The following is a 17,122-nucleotide window of genomic DNA, read 5'->3' on the forward strand; positions in this document are numbered from 1 at the left end:
ATAGTCAAGTAGCTATAATTACTGTGTCACCTAGGAGGGATTCTGAGAGTGAAACCTAACGCAGCGCATATTTTCCACGTTACTCTTGAAGACTGTTGCTATGTTGAAAACGATTCGTCCCAAATAATCCCCAAGTCCTGCAGGAGCGCAGGACGGCCGGCTCGTGCAAACAAGGGGGACAGGGATCTTATCGCTGACTGCAGCGGGGCTCGGGCTCAGCAGGCTGCGGGGTGCTCGGGGGTGGATTAAAGAACAATTTCTTCCGTGGGTTCAAAACATGTACTCGGGGCACGACTGGCACCTTTCCACCCTCGCCGTGTATTGTGTAGTGGGGCGTTCTGCTTTGCCGTTAATTAGCCGGCTGCTTTCGGGGTAAATGGCGAGTGGGTGAATTCCTGCAGTGCAACAGCACGGTGCCCTGCAGCCACCGAGCATCGATGTGAACGCTAAACACCAAACGGCGGCTTTTCCACCGTGCACCCACAGCTCGAAAATAACATGGAATGAGTAAAGCATATATACGTTCACAACAACGTACTCCCAAAGAGTATGTGCTCTGCAGAGAGAAATGGATGTGTGGATACGATATATATGTATGAATATAGGTAAGGTGAATATGGATGTATATACACATATGGGTAACGCAGGAATAGTTAGCTATTCTATCCCCTCGACACATTTTAAAATAAACCCAAGGATTTGTTGTTGGGTTTATTTCCTAGAGTCTGTCCTCCATGTAGCCCCCGATGATTTGCACGTGGATAGTGGCCGCACTGCGGCCGGGCGCTCCCGGCCGCGTCTCCGCGCAGCCGCCCCCACGTTCCGGCAGCCGAGCCCGGCCCGTGTGCCGCCCAGCGAGCAGCTCGGAGCCGCAGCCCTGGCTCCGCGCCGCAGCGGGACAAGGATGTGAGAAAAAGTCCCTGCGGGGCAGGGGAGGGCTCCCGGGACCGGCCCCGGGCACAGCCCCCGGCTCGACCGGCTCGGCGGAGCCGCCCCGCGCCCTCCGCCCCCGCGGGAGCTCTGACCCGCTTCTCCTGCGAAAACACCTGTTAGGCTTTAAACTTACTCGGCTGCCCTTCCGCCATGGGGGAAATAAACTACAGCATCACCACAGCACTCTTCAGTCTGGCAGGGCGAAAAACCTATCCCAAAAGCAGACGGCTTCATATCGGAAGAAGCCCCACGGGCAGGCGAGGCACTGCCTGCGCGCACCGCGCCCCAGCCTTCCGCCCCTCACCGCGGAACACCCAGACATCGCGGCCCGCAGCGCATTTTCCGCGAGAGACGGCGCGCAACAGCCGCTCTCACTCTGCGGCATGCCCACAACCACTATTAGTAATAATAACACCACGATAATTACAATAGCAACAACAACAGCAGCAATCATAGCGGTAATAAGAGTAATAGCAATACTAAATGGAAGAAGATGGGTGTTCGAAGGACAGGTGATGAAGAGGGACAGGAGGACAGGGGAGCCGGTGCCGTGCCGCATATCGCGGAGCACCGGCCACCAGCCCGAGGGGAACTCAGTGCTTACCAGCTCGCGGCATTGCCCGCCTGCAGAGAAGCCCCGGAGTGTCGCTGTAATCCATTTTGCACCCGAGTAGCAATCCGTGTGCCGGAGGAGATAGCGGCAGCGGGGGCGTCGAACGGTGGGAGAAGAGCGAGGGGCGGCGGGCGGCGCGGCGGCGGGCGCGGGTCTCCGCGCATCCCTCCGTGGGCGCGGGAGAGGAGGCGGCGCGGGGCCGGGCAAGTGTCAGTGCGGCGGCGGCGGGACCGGCCGCGGGTTTGGGGGAGCGGGGCACAAACATGAGGGCGACTGCCATACACCTCAGCCTAGACAAAGGTTAGAAAAAGAGGGGCTGAGGCTCTCTGAAGGCAGAATGCGGGGGGAAATTCGCCAGGGAAATCAGGAAAAGGCCATGAAAGCGCTCGCTGCCTGCACATGACCAGCCGCAGCCAATGACGAGCCCAAATAGGTCATAAAAAGGTCTATTACCAAGTTGTAAATTTTCTTCAAACAAAAAGGAATTTACTGCAATTCCTTGCGGATTTTGCACATACTGCTTCCCAGCGCCATGTTTCTTTCGCCTGCGCGCTGCGCTTTTACTGAGGCTTCGGTCCCGCCTGCCCTCGGCCTGCGCGCCACGGGCGCGGTGGCGGAGCCCCACGAGCAAGGCGGGGGCGCGGGAGATCCGCGCGGGGGCGCGGAGAGAGGGGCAAGCGGTCGCGGAACCGCATAAAGAGGGGCAGGACACTGTGCCGAAGGATCCGTTTCTTGCCAAACGAAAGGGGCCTTAACCCGCATCCCCACCCTCTTCTCCCACCCCTCCCCACCGCTCCGCCGGGCACTAAAAGAAACCACATCTGCTTTAGCGCCCACTACTGAAGCGGAAGCCGTCGCCGACATAAAAATGGTCCGAGGCTCTTTCCCACCCCGCCGTGCGCGGTTCCCGCAGGTTGCGCCGGGCACTGTCACCGCGCCCAGGGCAGGCTGCCTCCGCCCCCGATAAAACATTCCCGGGGCACCAGCAGGGAAAATCCGATTCCTAGAAAGTATTCTAAAACAAATTTAAATGGGCCTGTGTCCACTAGGAATATTCGGCTCGGAGACGGAATACTGTGGATGTTCTAGCTCAAGTTTTGTTTCAGGGAATAGCCAGAGCCCTCAATCCGTGACCTCCGTGCTGGTTGTAACTGCTAACAAAAGTAAACACGCCTAAAGATGCAGGATCGAGCTTGGATCTTTTTAACACGCTGCTTCAGGCAGTTGCACACCTTTGAATGTTGCCTCGGCGGAGGCTGTGGCAAATCCCGTGGTGTCCCTGCGGCGCTCACGGCCGCGCTGAGCTGCTCCTCAGGGAACGGAGAAATTCCGCGGAAACCAAAGGCGCGGAACATCCACCCCGCGGCCGCCTCAGGCGGCCTCTCGCCGCCGCTCCCGCCGCAACCCGCGCAGCTACGGCTTTTCCTGGCCAAAAGTCCGATGGCTCCGGTTTTACAGGGGACTCAGTGGCCGCCTGGCTCAATTCTTGACTCCGTTATCTTTTTCTTTCCAAGTGAAACCGAGGGAGAGATTCAGATGCCAGGCTAAGGGGGTAAATGCCTTAACAACTATAGCAATGTTTTGTTATTCTTAGTGAGTAAGACAGGGGCGATTCCAGTTAGCACTAGGCCTTGGCCAATTCTGCGGTCTCAGGGAAGTCAGTTTTTGCCTGCGTGGCTGCGTTCCCAGTCGGTCCTAGGAGAGCAACGCAACGGAAACTTCTTCAGGAATATTTTAATTTTATTCTTTGTCTGATAATTAAAAACAACTACCGCAGCAGCTCTTTTCCGGACAAACACCAGCCTAAGGAGTGCTCCGCTGGTGTGTGAAGGTCCTCGACGTGCGGGCAGCCCGGGATGGCAGCGGGCGGCCCCGGCACGGCTTTCCCGCAGCAGGGCCGCCGGAACCGCGCTAAGTCCAGCCTCCGCCGCCAGCGCAGCAAAACCGAGAGGCTTTTCCTGCCCGGAGACCAAATATGTCGGTGCCACTAGCACGAGTATTGTTTTAAAAAGCCAGGGGGTTTTGCGTGTCGGGCCACCGGGTACTTTATACGCGCAGCTACCAGCCCCACATCCTCCCCTGACACTACGTGTGCTGGTGTATTTATGCAAATCCATGCAGCAAAAATGTTTCTTTCACTGCTTTGTTGCAGCTTCCCCTTGTTTACAACCTTTAGCCAGCTAGGCGATTAAAATAAAAGCAAGAACAATAGCTCCGCTCGCTCGTGCCTCCCTCCAGAGCTGGCGCTTTGCAGCAGTGGAAACGTGCCTGCCTCGGTGGTGGGAGCGGGGAAGGGAAATGAAATGAACCCAACCCGCCCCGCAGGTCCCGTGCCCGCGGACGGCGGGTCCCGCCGCGCCGGGTGCGCTCCCGGAGCGGAGCGAGAGAAGGGCCCAGCGGCGGGCGGCACCGCCTCGGGAACCGGGCTGCGATTGTCCGAGCAAGGCCTCGGCTCGGCCCCGGCCTCGTCGGGATCACGCTCGTCTCTGGGCGGAAAATAGAATTATATATCGTGTTTGTCGCAGTTTCTGGCGCGTCCATTCGATTTCCTTCACGGAGCCATTACTCAGGGGAGCGTCAGCCGGTAGGGAAAAAAATGACGCAAAAATATTGGTAGAGATTTATACCTCATCCTTCGACCCTCTGCCTGCTGCTCCTAAAAAGGGCTGCTCTCGGCCGCCCTGCTTGATACCGCGCTCTGCGGGACCCTGCCGGGAACGGGAGCGAGAGGAGGGAGGGCAGAGAGAAATTAAATTGTTTTGTTAATCAGAGCGGACCTTTCCTCCCGTGGTTGCCGGAACAGTGAGGCAGGCTCTATCCTCAGCTGCGGCCTCCGCTGGGAAACGCATAATATGATAATATTTAGGGGCAGAAACATCTTTCTCTCGGTCTACGCATGGCTTGGGACTCCTAAGAATTACAGCCCTCCCGAAACCCCCACGCAAAGTCGCAAAAGCTTTGTATTTCCCTGCTCGTCAGCCATCCTCGGGGGAGGCTGGGCCCGTTTTTGCCGCAGTTTGCTTGGAGCAGCCCTTGGGGATGGCGTGGGGCCGGAACGCTCTGCGGGCTCTCCCTGCAGCCGGGTAGGCAGCAAATGCTCCCTAGGGCAGGGCCGCGGTTGGGGCAGCGCTGTCCCGCACTGGTGCGGGCAGGAACAGGGGAGAGCCGGGCCCGGGCACACACCGCGGCCGGTCCGCAGCCCGGGATGAGTGGCAGGAACAAACAGGCGGGAGCAGGGCCCGGGCACACACCTGCACACACAGCCTGCTCTCCGCTTGCAGGTGAGGCCGCGGTCCCTGCTGGCCGCTGCTTGGACCGCGGCACGGCAGCTGCTCGCAAAAAGCAGGTTTTATGCACAATGCGCCATTTCTAGACCCCGCAGAAACACGGAGGAGAGACGGAGGAGACTCTGGATGTTCCTTGAGGAGTAAATTACAAAATTAATATAGAGAGGCCGATACATTTTATAATCGAATAAATTCAGTTTATTTTAATCAAATATTATAGAAGAAGGTTAAATATATTCCTATGATATTTTCTTCAAGATTATTAATTTAATTTATTCAACATGAGATAAAAACAAGAATTAAAATAGTACAAGTGCACTTGTCTTGATTAATAAAGCATTGTTAAATGTCTTACTTATTAATATTTATTATTAGGAAGTTTATGTCGTTTCCCACAATCACCGTCCATTAAGATTGCAAATATATATATATATGTATATCATTAGAAATTTATTGCTAGAAACTCTGTATCAAATTTGAAAAAAATAAGTAGAGGAAATGTTAAATCAAGAGATCATTCTGGATACGCTAATAAACAAAATAAAAGCACAAACAAGTGAAGCACCCGAAGCAGGGAGATGTCAAATGGAGGGACATGGGGTCACTCGTCCCACGACAAGATCACGTAGAGGTGTGGATGAGCCGAGATGTCGGGCTTTAGCCCTGCTTGTTTTTGATTGACTCTCACAAAGACATTTGGGGCAAAAATTAATTCATCTGGCCTTCAGCTCTGTCTTCTTCCAGATCATGTGCTTCCTTTCTGGCCTCCCCTTCCTTTCCCTCCTGTCTGGAAGCGGGGAATTTGTCCTTGTTGTTCTCTTTTTTCCATTTCATCCTCCTGTTCTGAAACCAGATCTTTACCTGCCTCTCGGTGAGTCCTAGTGCGTGGGACACCTCGATCCTTCTCTTCCTGGTCAGATAGGGGTTAAATAGGAACTCCTTTTCCAGCTCTAGAGTCTGGAATCGACTGTATGTTTGTCTTCCTCTCCTCCTACCCGGCGCTGCTGTTTAAAACAAAAACACAGGGGTTTGGAGGTTGCTGCGGCCGTTCAAAACAAGGCGCAGGCAGGCAGCGAGGACCCCGGTGCCGCCGGAATCCCTCGAGAGACGCCCCACAGAGCCGCAGGGAGAGAAGGCAGAGGGCACAGAGGAGTCTAGAGCTTTGCACTTGAGTGAGAGGAGCACAGAGACAGTAAATGCACGAAGCGCCTCAGCTGTCCTCCTGCATAGAATGCTGCGGGGTCACTTTATCATCTTGTACACCATCCCCTTCCCGACCCCGCACCCTTCCACGGGAGACAGGCGAGCGTGTCAGCTGCACCTCGGCGTCCGACAGGCGTCTCAAAGGCTACTCCTGGGTCGGGAGCTGCCTGCTGCAGAGGTTTCTGCTTGCTCACTGCATCTCTTTATTATCGCAAGCCACCGCGGTGATAGGACTCGCGGTGAGAGAGGTAGGGAGTGGGGGAGACAGAGGCAGGGAGCGAGAGTCAGCGAGAAAGAAGCGGGAGGAGGAAAAGAAAGTTTCAAACTCAGACGTGAGATGGAAGCAAATTTTTGACTGCGTCCAACCTTGTGGTCTCATCCAGGGAAACATTTGAGCAGGAGACGAGCTCTGATTTAAGTGGTCTGGTTCCTCGCCAATATTAGCACTGGACGATTTACAGTCAGGATATTGTACCAGCTCGGCCTCTTGCTGTGTCGTAAAAATCTGCTGTCTCTGTAAGTTATCGTATCCGTAAAATTTAGCGGGCTCCCCGTGACAGGTAACCCCGCTGCAGGGGGCAGGAGGCGGAGGCGCGGCGGGGGGAGGAGGAGGCGGCTGGTAGGCGGCCGTGGGGCTCCCCCCGGCCGGCTGGTAAAAGTCCGGGGCCGCGCCGCCGCCGCCCCCCGTCCCGCCGGGCGCGGGGTGCGGGAAGCCCGCGGCGGCCGCGCCGTTCCCGTAGAGCAGAGCGGCGGCGGCGGCGGCGGCGGCGTGCCGGCCGCTCACCTCGGGTGCGAAGTGACAGTCGTAGTACGGGGAATTGATGGCTTCCCCCGCCGCCGCCGCCGCCGCCGCCGCGGCCGCCGCCACCTTGTACTTGGAGTAGAGCGGGTTGACAAAGTAGGAGCTCATCGGGGAGGGGGCAGCGGCGGGCGGGGGCTCGGGGCGCTGCTCTCGCCGCCGCCGCCGCCGGTGCCTCTACGCCGCGCTCATGCCGCCGCCGCCGCCGCTGGCCCGTGCGCTCCCCGCTCCTGCTCTCCGTGTATGTGGTGACCAGGACTGGATTATAATCGCTCCCAAAATGACCTGCCTCACTGCTTTTACTATTTCCTATTAGGCACACAGCAGCCCGCGCACGCACACACACACACACACACACACACGCTCATGAGCTCAGGGGGGACTTTTGGCTTCAGTTTACATGTGCCGCTCCTCGGGCAAGAAAAAAACTCGGCCCAGCCCTGCCCGGATCCACCCCGGCCGCGGCACCCCCGCTCCCCCCGCCGGTGTGCGCTCGCTAGGAGCCGCTGAAAGCCCCGGCGCGCAGGGGCGAGGCGGCCGCGCAGATCCCGCGCGATAACCGCGGGCGCGCTGCCCGGGGCCGCGCCGCCCGGCTCAGCGGGGCCGCACTGCCCGCAGCGCGGCCTGTACCGCGCCCGGCGAGGGCAGAGCCCCGCACAGGAGCCGATGCCCACCGCAGGGGCTCCGGGGTGCGGGCGAAGGCAGTGGGGTGCCCGTGGGGCGGCACCGTGCGGCGGCAGGGCCCCCTTGCCAACGGGCCTGCGGGTCATTTCCTTCCAGGCGAGCAGATCGCTGGGAAATGAGATGCACATTTACCCTTGACGCCTTGCACGCATGGCTGAGGCTCCAGGTTAATTGATACTTAATGGAAATCATGCCTATGAATATACTTTCCATCATTTCACCCTTGGTGGACGTCATTACCGAGGCAAAAAGAGGGAGGGGGGCGAAAAAATAAAAATGTGTGGGTGAACGGTTAGCACCGCTCGGGGACTCCGTCCGAAATAAGCGAGCCCTGTTGGCCGGGAGGAAGGAAGGAAGGAAGAAAAGCGCTGCCCAGCAGGCTCGGGGCTGCCCCCGCCCGGGCCGGCCACCCCCCGTGCCCCAAGAAGCGGCGTCTCCAGTCCTCTCTTTCCCGCTTCGTCCTGCAGTGGGAATCAGATTTTTGGAGAGACACCCTCAGGAGCTCGAGTCCGCCCTATTTTGGAGAGAGACGAAGAATGTAGGTGAAATATAATACAGGCCCAGCCAGAGCCACGTGTGACAGTCTGATGCGAATTGACAAAAAAATCCTTGTGGTTACATAAAAGGCATTTCAGGCTCCTTCCCCATCGCATCCCGTTCTTCCACCACCCCCCCGCCTCCAGGCCGATTAACTCGCTTTGTGTCGCTGACCAGCCCGGCTGCCCCGTATGTGAGCACCCCGCGGGCCCTGTGCCCGCAAGGACAGCCTTGCCCGGGCAGGGGCCCCGGGGTGCACGGCTTTAGGAACTCGCAGAGGCTTAGGGACCCCCGTGCAGCCCAAGGAAAGGCGGGGGAGGCGGGAGAGGCCCGGGCACACCCACACGGACACGGACACGGACAGACAGCAGCAAAAGCCCTTCGCCAGAGAGCACAGGAAGGCAGGAGGCCGGGCCTGGCAGGGGCTGAGCGGCGGCATAGAGACACTGCCTCACGCTGCGGAGGGGCACAGAGGGGCAGTGGCTGCTTCCCGCATCCGCGCCAGACACCCCCGGCCCCGTTCCTGTGCGTTGGTTCCGCGGGCGGCCCGTCCGCGCCCGTCCGTGCCCGCGGTGCCCAGGCCGAGCCGCGCTGCCCGGGCCGCGGGCGCGCAGGGCGGGCGCGGCGGCCGCGCAAGGGTGGAGCGCGGGCGCCCTCTGGCGGCGCGCTGCGGCAGCGGCAGGCGGCGCCCCCGGCCCCGCCGCTGGCCGGGAACGCGAACTGCGGAGCACCCCGGGGCCAGCGCCACCGACTCTGCCTTCGCTGCCTGCACTGGAGTTGGGTCCCTTCTTTTTTCTTCCTTTTTCTTCCTTTTTTTCCCCTTTTTCTTCCTTTTTCTTCCTTTTTCTTCCTTTTCCTTTCTTTTCTCCTTTTTTTTTTCCTTACCCCCCCACCCCCCCCTAATTTTACAGTGCCATTTTCTCTTAGCACGTTTCGGTGACCCTCTTTTATTTTTTTGCCAGAGCTATAATTAACTGCATACAAAGAGTGCGCCTCGTTTACACATGGCAGCCAGGGAAGACGCCTGTGCTTTGAAGACGACTGCTATCGCGTTTTCGATCATGTTCCCCCACATATTACAGCATGAAATCTCCATGTGCGGTAGTTTCAGAGTTATACGTTTTTCTCTTGAAGATGTTATTTTGTTCGCCTGCGCTTTTATGTATTTATGGATTGATTTATGTAAACAAAAGTAAAAATGAATCTTTGTTCACCCCCTCCTTCATCACACATGCCTGTGAATTATTCGGTATAACGCGTGTGCACGAGACTGTGCATATGTGAAAACATATATTAACACAACCAACGGGCAGGAGTTAAAATATTCTGTTTGACACTAAAAGTAATTTCCATAGATGAACTGCGTTTCATTGGTCGAGATGTTTGGTTTTCTTTCTGCCATTTTGAAATAAATGCACGCAATATTAAAAACAGGTCAACAAAAGGAAAAAATGTACGAGGTAAAATGTGTCAATCTGCCTGATATAAAATATTAAAAGATGGTGTGGGCTGGGTGAAAATTTCTTAACAGAACCTCTGCTGGGATCAACACAATGCAGTTTTGTGTACAAGGATATTGTTTATGTGTTGTTACAGATCACACACACACACCCCATCCCCCCCCCGCCATGGGTATTTGCGAAAATATTGAGGCTGGCATCATAGGATTCATTGCAACAGAATATCCAATAAAATACATTTCAACAAATAAGTGGACTTCGTAAAATCTCTGTTTCGTGACCTTCAGGTCCTTTTTGAGTCTGCTGCCTTGGCCCAATGCTGACATACTGAAATTTATAGTCCAAGGTTTTAAGACCTAGTTTGTCTGCATTTTTTTTGCCTTTTTTCCCCCCTAACAAACACAAACATCAAAATAAGGTGCTTTCAAAGAAAAGTGCCATAGCATATCGTAAACTCATTAGGTCCAGACGTCTAGCCATCTCAATGGTTTTATTATACCACGGTTCTTCCTGTTTTAAAAGAATTATAGGTATCTTCTCGACAATGGATGGGAAGCAATGCAACACCTTTTCCTGGCGGTGCATGCTTTTGCTTTCTTTTTTCTTTTTTTTTTTTATTCACAGAGGTAAAAAACATTAAACACCAGGTCTCTCAGCTCTCCCCTTAATCTTGAATTAACCGAACTGCTCGTAAATATTTACGGGTCCTTCATTTTAATGGTTGCTCTTTAAACAAAGCATTTTTTACAATGAACTTCATCTCAATTATCTTGATAAAGTCATGTGTGTTTATAAATGCGGAAGGCATGAGGCGCGTCGCTAAATGAGCTCTCGCCAACAAAGCCGAGCGTTTGGCAGCAGCCGTGTCCCCTCCAGAGCTTCCAGCCTCCCACTTAAAGAAAGCAGAGGTTAGAAGCGACCCAGTAGGGAAAAAACCCCAGGAATAAAACCCATGTTTAACCGAATAGGCATCACTGTGTGTCCTTGGCTCCTGCGGACCGGCGTGGAAGCATTTCCTGACCGACCCCAGGGGACCGCTGCTGTTTGTGGGAGCGCTGGTACCTGAGGCCCGGGCACGGCGCGGCCCCTCGGCGCTGGCCCCTGGCAGCAGCTGCGGCTGGGGAGCCGGGGCAAGGTGCCGGAGGTGCTGCTGGCCTTTCCCGCCACCCCGGCCTCTCCCGCCACCCCGGCCTCTCCCGCCACCCCGGCCCGCGGAGGCTGCGCGGGGCTGCGCGCAGGGCGGGCGGCGCGGGGCGCATGGCGAGGGGCGCACAGATTTCTGCTCTCACCGCAGCGCTGTCGTTGGGTCACGGCAGACTTTATTGTGTAATAAGTGACAACAATTACAACAGGTCCGTGCCGGAGCCACGGAGCGAGCGGGTAATGAGTACAAGAGCACCGCGGGCAGCGACGGCAGCGCCGGGGCACCGGCAGGGCCAGGCCTACGGCGAGCGGCTCCGAGCGTGACACAGCTCCTAACAGTGCACTAAGGGGGGGAAGCAGCTCGTGGCCTCTCTGTGGCATCTATTGCGAAGGATTCAGACCTAGAAAGCAGAAGTTTGGGGAAAGATTTCCTCTTAGTAGGTCGTGGACAGCACAGCAACCCCCATTGATTTAAGCGGCTGTAATTTAATATGTATTTTATTACCGTAATTATAATTAATTTCCTTACCTTTATTTTGGCAAAATAACTATCTAGTCTACATCACTTTTAAGAAACATGTCAAACATTTAACATCAGATAGAGTTCCCAAAGCTAACGTGCACTCACAATATTGTCATCTAAATGGTCTGGGAAGGAGGAGGGGAGTATCAAGAGACTGAAAAACACGTTGTCGAGCAAGACAAAATTTCCGGAAATACCTGACACAGACCACGTTTCACTTCTACCAAGGAAAAAAAAAAAGAAAAAAGGAAAAAGAAAAAAGAAAAAAGAAAAAAGAAAAAAAAAAAAGCGCGATTGATTTAAAATCCCTGGGGTGGAGTGGTGCAGGAGGAGGAGGAACGTATGGGGGGGCTAAGGGTGCAGAGAGCAGAGAAAGAATAAAACCAAACTAACAAAAAAAAAAAAAAAAAAAGAAAAAGGACAAACCAAACCACAACCAAACCCCCCAAAACCCCCACACAACCAAACAAAAACAAGCAGCCACAACCCAAAACCAAAAAAAAAAAAAAAACCACAAAAAACCAAACCCTCAACAACCAAAACCCCACACTGCCCTGATAAAAATCCAAACTCAAAACTAAATCAATAGTCTCCAACTACATTTCCACCCCAGCGTTAGTCTCCTTTATTGCCTTTCTCCTTGTTCATCTTTTTCATTTTCATTCTTCTGTTCTGAAACCAGATTTTGACCTGTCTCTCTGTGAGGTTTAAAATCCTAGCTACTTCGTAACGGCGGTCTCGGGTGAGGTACATGTTAAACAGAAATTCCTTTTCCAGTTCCAGAGTTTGATACTTTGTGTAGGGACAACGCTTTTTCCTCGTTGAACGAGCGTGGATCCAGTTTGCTGCAGGGTTATCTGGAAGAAGGGAGGTATATAGGGAACGGGGAGGGGGGGGAGAGAAAGGTCGTTAAATTAATTTAACGAAGGATGGACTGTTTTCACAACTTTGGAGGAATTATCATAAAAGCCTTAATGCCCCAGTCTGTTTACTGTACAAATGATGTCTTGATGGTAGGTGGTTATGTGGAGTCTTTTATGGGTGCTTGTTGCTGCTTGCGCTGGGGTAGGCGTCTAGACGTTTTTATAGGTTAGTAAAACTATCAGTTTTGCACATTCGAGCCTTACAGGTTTCGGCAATAAATCAAAGGGGCAATTTCTTTCTTTCTTTCTCTCTCTCTCGCTTTCTTCCTTCCTTCCTTCCTTGCTTTCTTACTTTCCTTCCTTCCTTCCTTCCTTCCTTCCTTCTCTCCTCCTCTTTTTTTTTCTTTCTTTCTTTTTCTCCCTCTCTCTCTCTGCCGCTATTCCTCTCTATTTCCCCCACTCCCCGTTTTGTTCTGATTGTCTTTTTCTTTTTTTTTCTTTTTCTTGTCTTTCTTTCTTCCTTTTTTGGGTTTTTTTGAGGGTTTTTTTGGGTTTTTTTTTACTTACTTGGGTCAAGTTGCTGCTGCTTCTCCTCCTTCAGATCGCTGCTCGGGCTGGGGTTGTGGCTGCAGGCGGCGGGCTCCTTGGAGCTGCCGGCAGGCGCTTTCTCCCGGGACTCCTGGAGGAAGGAGCTGCACGTGTACTCGGGCACACCGATCCCCTGGGACTCCCGAGACGAGGAGCATTCAGTCCTTTTGGAGGAGGAGGAAGAGGAGGAGGAAGACGAGGAGGTGGCTGCTCCCGTCTCCGGCTTTATCCCGTAGTGGCGCCCGTTGGAGGAGCCGGAGCTGGACGCGGAGCCGCCGCCGCTGCTGCCTCCGCTGCCTCCGCTGCCGCCGCCGCCGCCGCCGCCGCCCGGGAAGCCCGGGAAGGGCTCGATCCAGGAGCGCACGTAGCGGCCGGCGTCGGCTGCCCCTAAGTGGGGCTGGTGCATGTAGGGGTGGTAGATCCCGGTCATTGCCGCAGACGGCTGATGGTGAACAGTGGACCAGGAGGTGGAAAACACGGTGGATTTTGGTGCAAAGCTACAAGAGGAAAAATCTGAACTCTCTGCAACACCTGATGGCCTGGAGGTCGCACTGTGACCTCCCTGGACGAATCTACTCCCGTAAACTTCTTCGCTTTCATGGCCTATGAGAGAATCGACATAATAGTTACTTATGGTGCCACTAGACGACATTTTAGGCTCCCCTCTTAGTCATATAAAAGGTTACACTGTTAACTGTATATGATACCCTCCCGGAGAACAATCGTAGTATTTTGCAGACTGCAACCCTCAACCATTGGTTGTGGAGCCCACGTGATCATATTTACCAATACTGCGAGTAAATCAATCCGCTAAACTGGGGCTGCTGTGATTAAAAAAAAAAATCATCATCAACAGGGGCCCCGCACAGCGCTCCGCACCGCCCGCGCCCCCGCACGGCGCGGGGCCACCCGCCCTGCCCTGCCCTGCCCGCCCTGCCCGCCCTGCCCGGCCTGCCGTGCCCGGCGTGCCCGGTGTGCCCCCTGCCCGCCCGGCCTGCCCGGCCCTCCCCGCTCTCCTGCTGCCCTACTTGCCGCCTGTCTGTCCGCCTGTCTGTCCTGCCGGCCCGGGCGCGGCGGGCGTGGCCGCGCTGGCTGCCCACGGCCGCGGCGGGTGCGGACTATTTCTTCACCTTCGCTGAGCGATTTCTGCCATTCATTTCTTAATCAATGAGAGGCAGGGTGTTTAAATAAATCCAACAGCCTTGGCTTGCTAATCACACTCCAAGCTGCTGAGGGAACCCGCTGGGAAAGGGGGATTCTTGCCTGTAAAAACAAACCATCGCAAGCTGGGACTGTAACGACTTCTCATAAAACAGGAAAATGTTACAGTAAAAGCACATTGCGGTACTTCCATATTTCAGAGCATGTGCGGGTATTATTATCCGCTCCCCTCACCCCCGGACAGAAAGTTTCCCTGTAAAGGATACACTTTTAAAAAGAGATGCCCATTGTGTTGTTTTAAAACAGGTGGAAGACCTCTGTAATGATTTTATGCCTTTCAATAAAAATTTTATGAGGTGTATTTGATTATAGATTAATGCGTCCCTAATAAAATGGACGGATGGAAACAGCAAAGCCTCTGTCTCCGAGCACGACTGACGTGTGGCTGAACACACGCTCCTCTATCTGCGGAACTTTGGGGCTACACAGCCTTCGCACAGCCCCCCTTTGGGGTGTGCGGCGCGGCCCGGCAGGGACGCGGGCACAGACAGCGCGGAGCAGGCGGCGCGGCCGCGGGCAGGGCCGCACGGGCGGGCGGGCTCGGGGCCGCGGGGCTGGCGCTGACCCCAGCCCGCCGGCAGAGCTGTCTCCTCCGCCCCTAGCTCAGGGGGAGCCACGTTCAATGCCTACGTGAGGGTTTTTTTGCCCCCTTGTCTTTCTCTTGCATGCCTTCCCTCCCCAGCCTTCCCTTCCCTCCCGGCCTGGTTTTTCTTGCCCGAGCGAAAGGACGCCCCGTTAGTACTGAAAAGTGGATTACCCATGGTCTTCTGCCCACGCCTGCTTCCCCGGGCGAGGGACGGTGGCTGTGTCGGGATCTGGAGGAAACGCAGAGAGTTAGTGGCGAGCCCGCAGCACGGCCCGCCGGGGGCACGGACAGCAGCGCTGGGAAAACACTTCCTACTCGCGGGCCGTTATGAGGAAGGGACTGAAATTCCTGTTTATTTAATGATTTATTGCTCTCCTAGGTTGTTTTCTTCCTTTTCCCCCTTTTTTTCTTTTTAAATTTTTTTTCCTTTTCCTTTACTCTCTCTTTTTTTTTTTTTTTTTTTTGGTGTCATTTGTCTTTAGCATTTTCTTCTGCCATTTTATAATTTCTATTACATTGTTTCCTAGAAGCAGGGTTTGTGATATGGCAAAGAATTGCCCCTCGCTTCAAAGAGATATAAATTGGTAAAGCAGGCAAATTAGAGTGTGCCTCATTTTTACATACGTTAAACTCTTGGTATGGAGCCAGCTATTTACTTCTCACTGCCGAAACTTCTTTGGTGGTGTAGCGAGTACCTTTAAAGGAAAAGAAAAGGCCGTGCGAATGTATGCAATATTTACGGGGTTGTTTTGTGGGTTTGGGGTTATTGAGGGGGATATTTTTTAAGCATCATTTTGATGTTTGTTTTCGAAAAGGGAAGGAGCACAAAGTACCTAGGTGCTTGCGGCTCTCGCAGCTCCAAAATGATGATGGTTTGGTCGGAGGAATATATAGCCTCTTCCCTCTGAGTAAATGTGCACACGAGGAAGTACTGGATTAAATTAAATATCAGCGACGAAAGAGCAAACAGAATGCCACCAACAGCATTATGAGCAGCGTCTGTCACCAAGTCGCACAATATTGGCACTATCTTGAGCTTAATTTCTTGATTTAGAAAGAGCTTAGGGGAGAAATGGGCGTTGATTGTGAGCAAGCTGGTTTCCCAGCGCCAGCAGCAGCCACGCTACTTTTGCAGTGCCCGTTTGAAGGTGAAAGTATGCCCAAGCATTTGCACTTCAGTTTGAAGTCATGTTCATTTGCAAGCTATTTGCAGTTCTACTGAGTATATGTGCTCGCATTCGCCCGCTCCCAGCACACGTACCTTCCTCAGCTGCCAGCGCAGAGCCCTGCTAATACTATTTTTCAACTACGTACAGAAAGGGTTAAGAGTCGTGAACGTCATTAGCTGGATGTGTGCTACTAAAATGGAATTGCGCGAAATAAAACGATCTCTGAGCAAACAGAAACGGTGCAGGGCGACAAAAGTGGGTCTGAAGAGGCTGGTGTACTTTTGTGAGCACGCCTGGGAGGGTTTCTGCTCGAAAAAAGCCAACCTCGCCAGATGCTGGGAATGTTTTGAGGGAATATTTTTTCCATCCACGGTCTTCTGAAAGCTGTTGAGCCGACCGAAAACCGAGCTCCTTAACATTTACTTATACCTAGCTTTGCATTTATTATGGAGGTTTTTTGTTGGTTTTTCCTTCTTTTTTTTTAGTGAGCAAAGACATGAAATCAAAGTCTGCACATTGTAAGCACGGAGGGAGTGATATTTTTAAAATCAACGTATGAACATCAAATAAAATGACACACATATTCCTGACAGCTTGTAGTAGAAAGATATTTTTATCACTTACCATTAACGAGTTGTACGAGTTGATTGGATGAGGATGTCCAGTAAAATCATAATATTTTACAACTTTTTTATCCGTCCTCTTTTTTTTTTTTTCTTTTTTTTTTTCCTTTTTTTTTTTTTTTTGTTTGGTTTGGGTTTTTGTTTGTGGTTTTTTTGTTTGGTTTTTTTTTTTTTTTTTTGCATTCAGTTTGTCAGACTGCGAACATCACACAACATTTTATCAAGTAATCAGTTGTTTACAGACACATTTATAAATTAATTGGGTATACATCATTTCCCGGCCCAGTCTCCACCCCACCCCGTAGGGAAAAGAAAAAAAAAGAAAGGAAGGGGGAAAAAATGGAGGAAAAGAAAGAAAGAATGCCAGGCAAACACACACAAAGGCCAGAATATGGTAAAAAAGGTACACCAGTCCAAAAAGCTGTTGACAGAGACAGATCAGGAGACCAACCTGTATCCGTGCTTCAAACATTTGTAGAAAACCAAAGGAACCGCAGTAGTTTACAGAGTTTATTGCATTATACATGCAAACAGAACATGCACAAGAAGGACAATTTGCTGCTGAACGACTACTATTCCACATATGCACCACAAGGAAATGTCTACAATGGAGAAGAAGGAAATATTCCATTTTACGAAGGACAATCTCTAAGTTCATTTGAGTGGATAGTTACATTATAATGTGCTTCTCTTTCCCCCCGCCCCCACAGTTTCCCCCCACTCTTTTTCTGAAAGTATTGAATGTACTCAAAATGTTATGGCCCGTGTAACAGCCCCACATAAATACCATTTTGTTAGTAAAAACATGAAAAAGTCACATTGCTTGGATGTTCGACAGTTCCAATAAGTTAAGACCAAATGATAATATTCAATAATAGTTACCCTGCATT

General features: G+C 53.0%; 2 protein-coding genes across 4 annotated transcripts; both read right to left on the bottom strand.

Annotated features, from left to right (window-relative positions):
• Window positions 1-5,541: 5,541 nt before the first annotated feature.
• Window positions 5,542-6,946, bottom strand: HOXD8 (homeobox D8). Of its 3 annotated transcripts, XM_054278272.1 has the most exons (3): window positions 6,821-6,946; window positions 6,403-6,550; window positions 5,542-5,837 (listed from the first exon to the last, which is right to left on the bottom strand). In XM_054278272.1, the coding sequence occupies exons 1-3, from the start codon at window positions 6,944-6,946 to the stop codon at window positions 5,542-5,544; spliced, it is 570 nt and encodes a 189-aa protein (XP_054134247.1). The 3 variants fall into 3 exon arrangements, with proteins under 3 accessions (XP_054134247.1, XP_054134246.1, XP_054134245.1); XM_054278271.1 differs by having other exon boundaries at window positions 5,542-5,834; window positions 6,403-6,946; XM_054278270.1 differs by having other exon boundaries at window positions 6,403-6,946.
• Window positions 6,947-11,797: 4,851 nt separating this feature from the next.
• Window positions 11,798-13,285, bottom strand: HOXD9 (homeobox D9). Its single transcript, XM_054278297.1, has 2 exons — window positions 12,613-13,285; window positions 11,798-12,039 (listed from the first exon to the last, which is right to left on the bottom strand). The coding sequence occupies exons 1-2, from the start codon at window positions 13,283-13,285 to the stop codon at window positions 11,798-11,800; spliced, it is 915 nt and encodes a 304-aa protein (XP_054134272.1).
• Between the last annotated feature and the right edge of the window lie 3,837 nt (window positions 13,286-17,122).

This window comes from Melozone crissalis, unplaced genomic scaffold (genome assembly GCF_028551555.1).
Source record: "Melozone crissalis strain CALT ecotype California unplaced genomic scaffold, PUWL_Pcris_2 ptg000023l_1, whole genome shotgun sequence".
NCBI classification, from domain to species: Eukaryota; Metazoa; Chordata; class Aves; order Passeriformes; family Passerellidae; genus Melozone; species Melozone crissalis.

Excerpts from the sequence above, each read along its gene's own strand:
- HOXD8 (XM_054278270.1), bottom strand. The coding sequence starts at position 6,946 with ATGAGCTCCTACTTTGTCAACCCGCTCTACTCCAAGTACAAGGTGGCG. Across the intron at positions 5,838-6,402 it reads TCCCTGGATGAGACCACAAG|CAGCGCCGGGTAGGAGGAGA; the intron begins GTTGGACGCAGT and ends TGTTTTAAACAG.
- HOXD9 (XM_054278297.1), bottom strand. The coding sequence starts at position 13,285 with ATGTCGTCTAGTGGCACCATAAGTAACTATTATGTCGATTCTCTCATA. Across the intron at positions 12,040-12,612 it reads GCAGCAGCAACTTGACCCAA|ATAACCCTGCAGCAAACTGG; the intron begins GTAAGTAAAAAA and ends CCCTTCTTCCAG.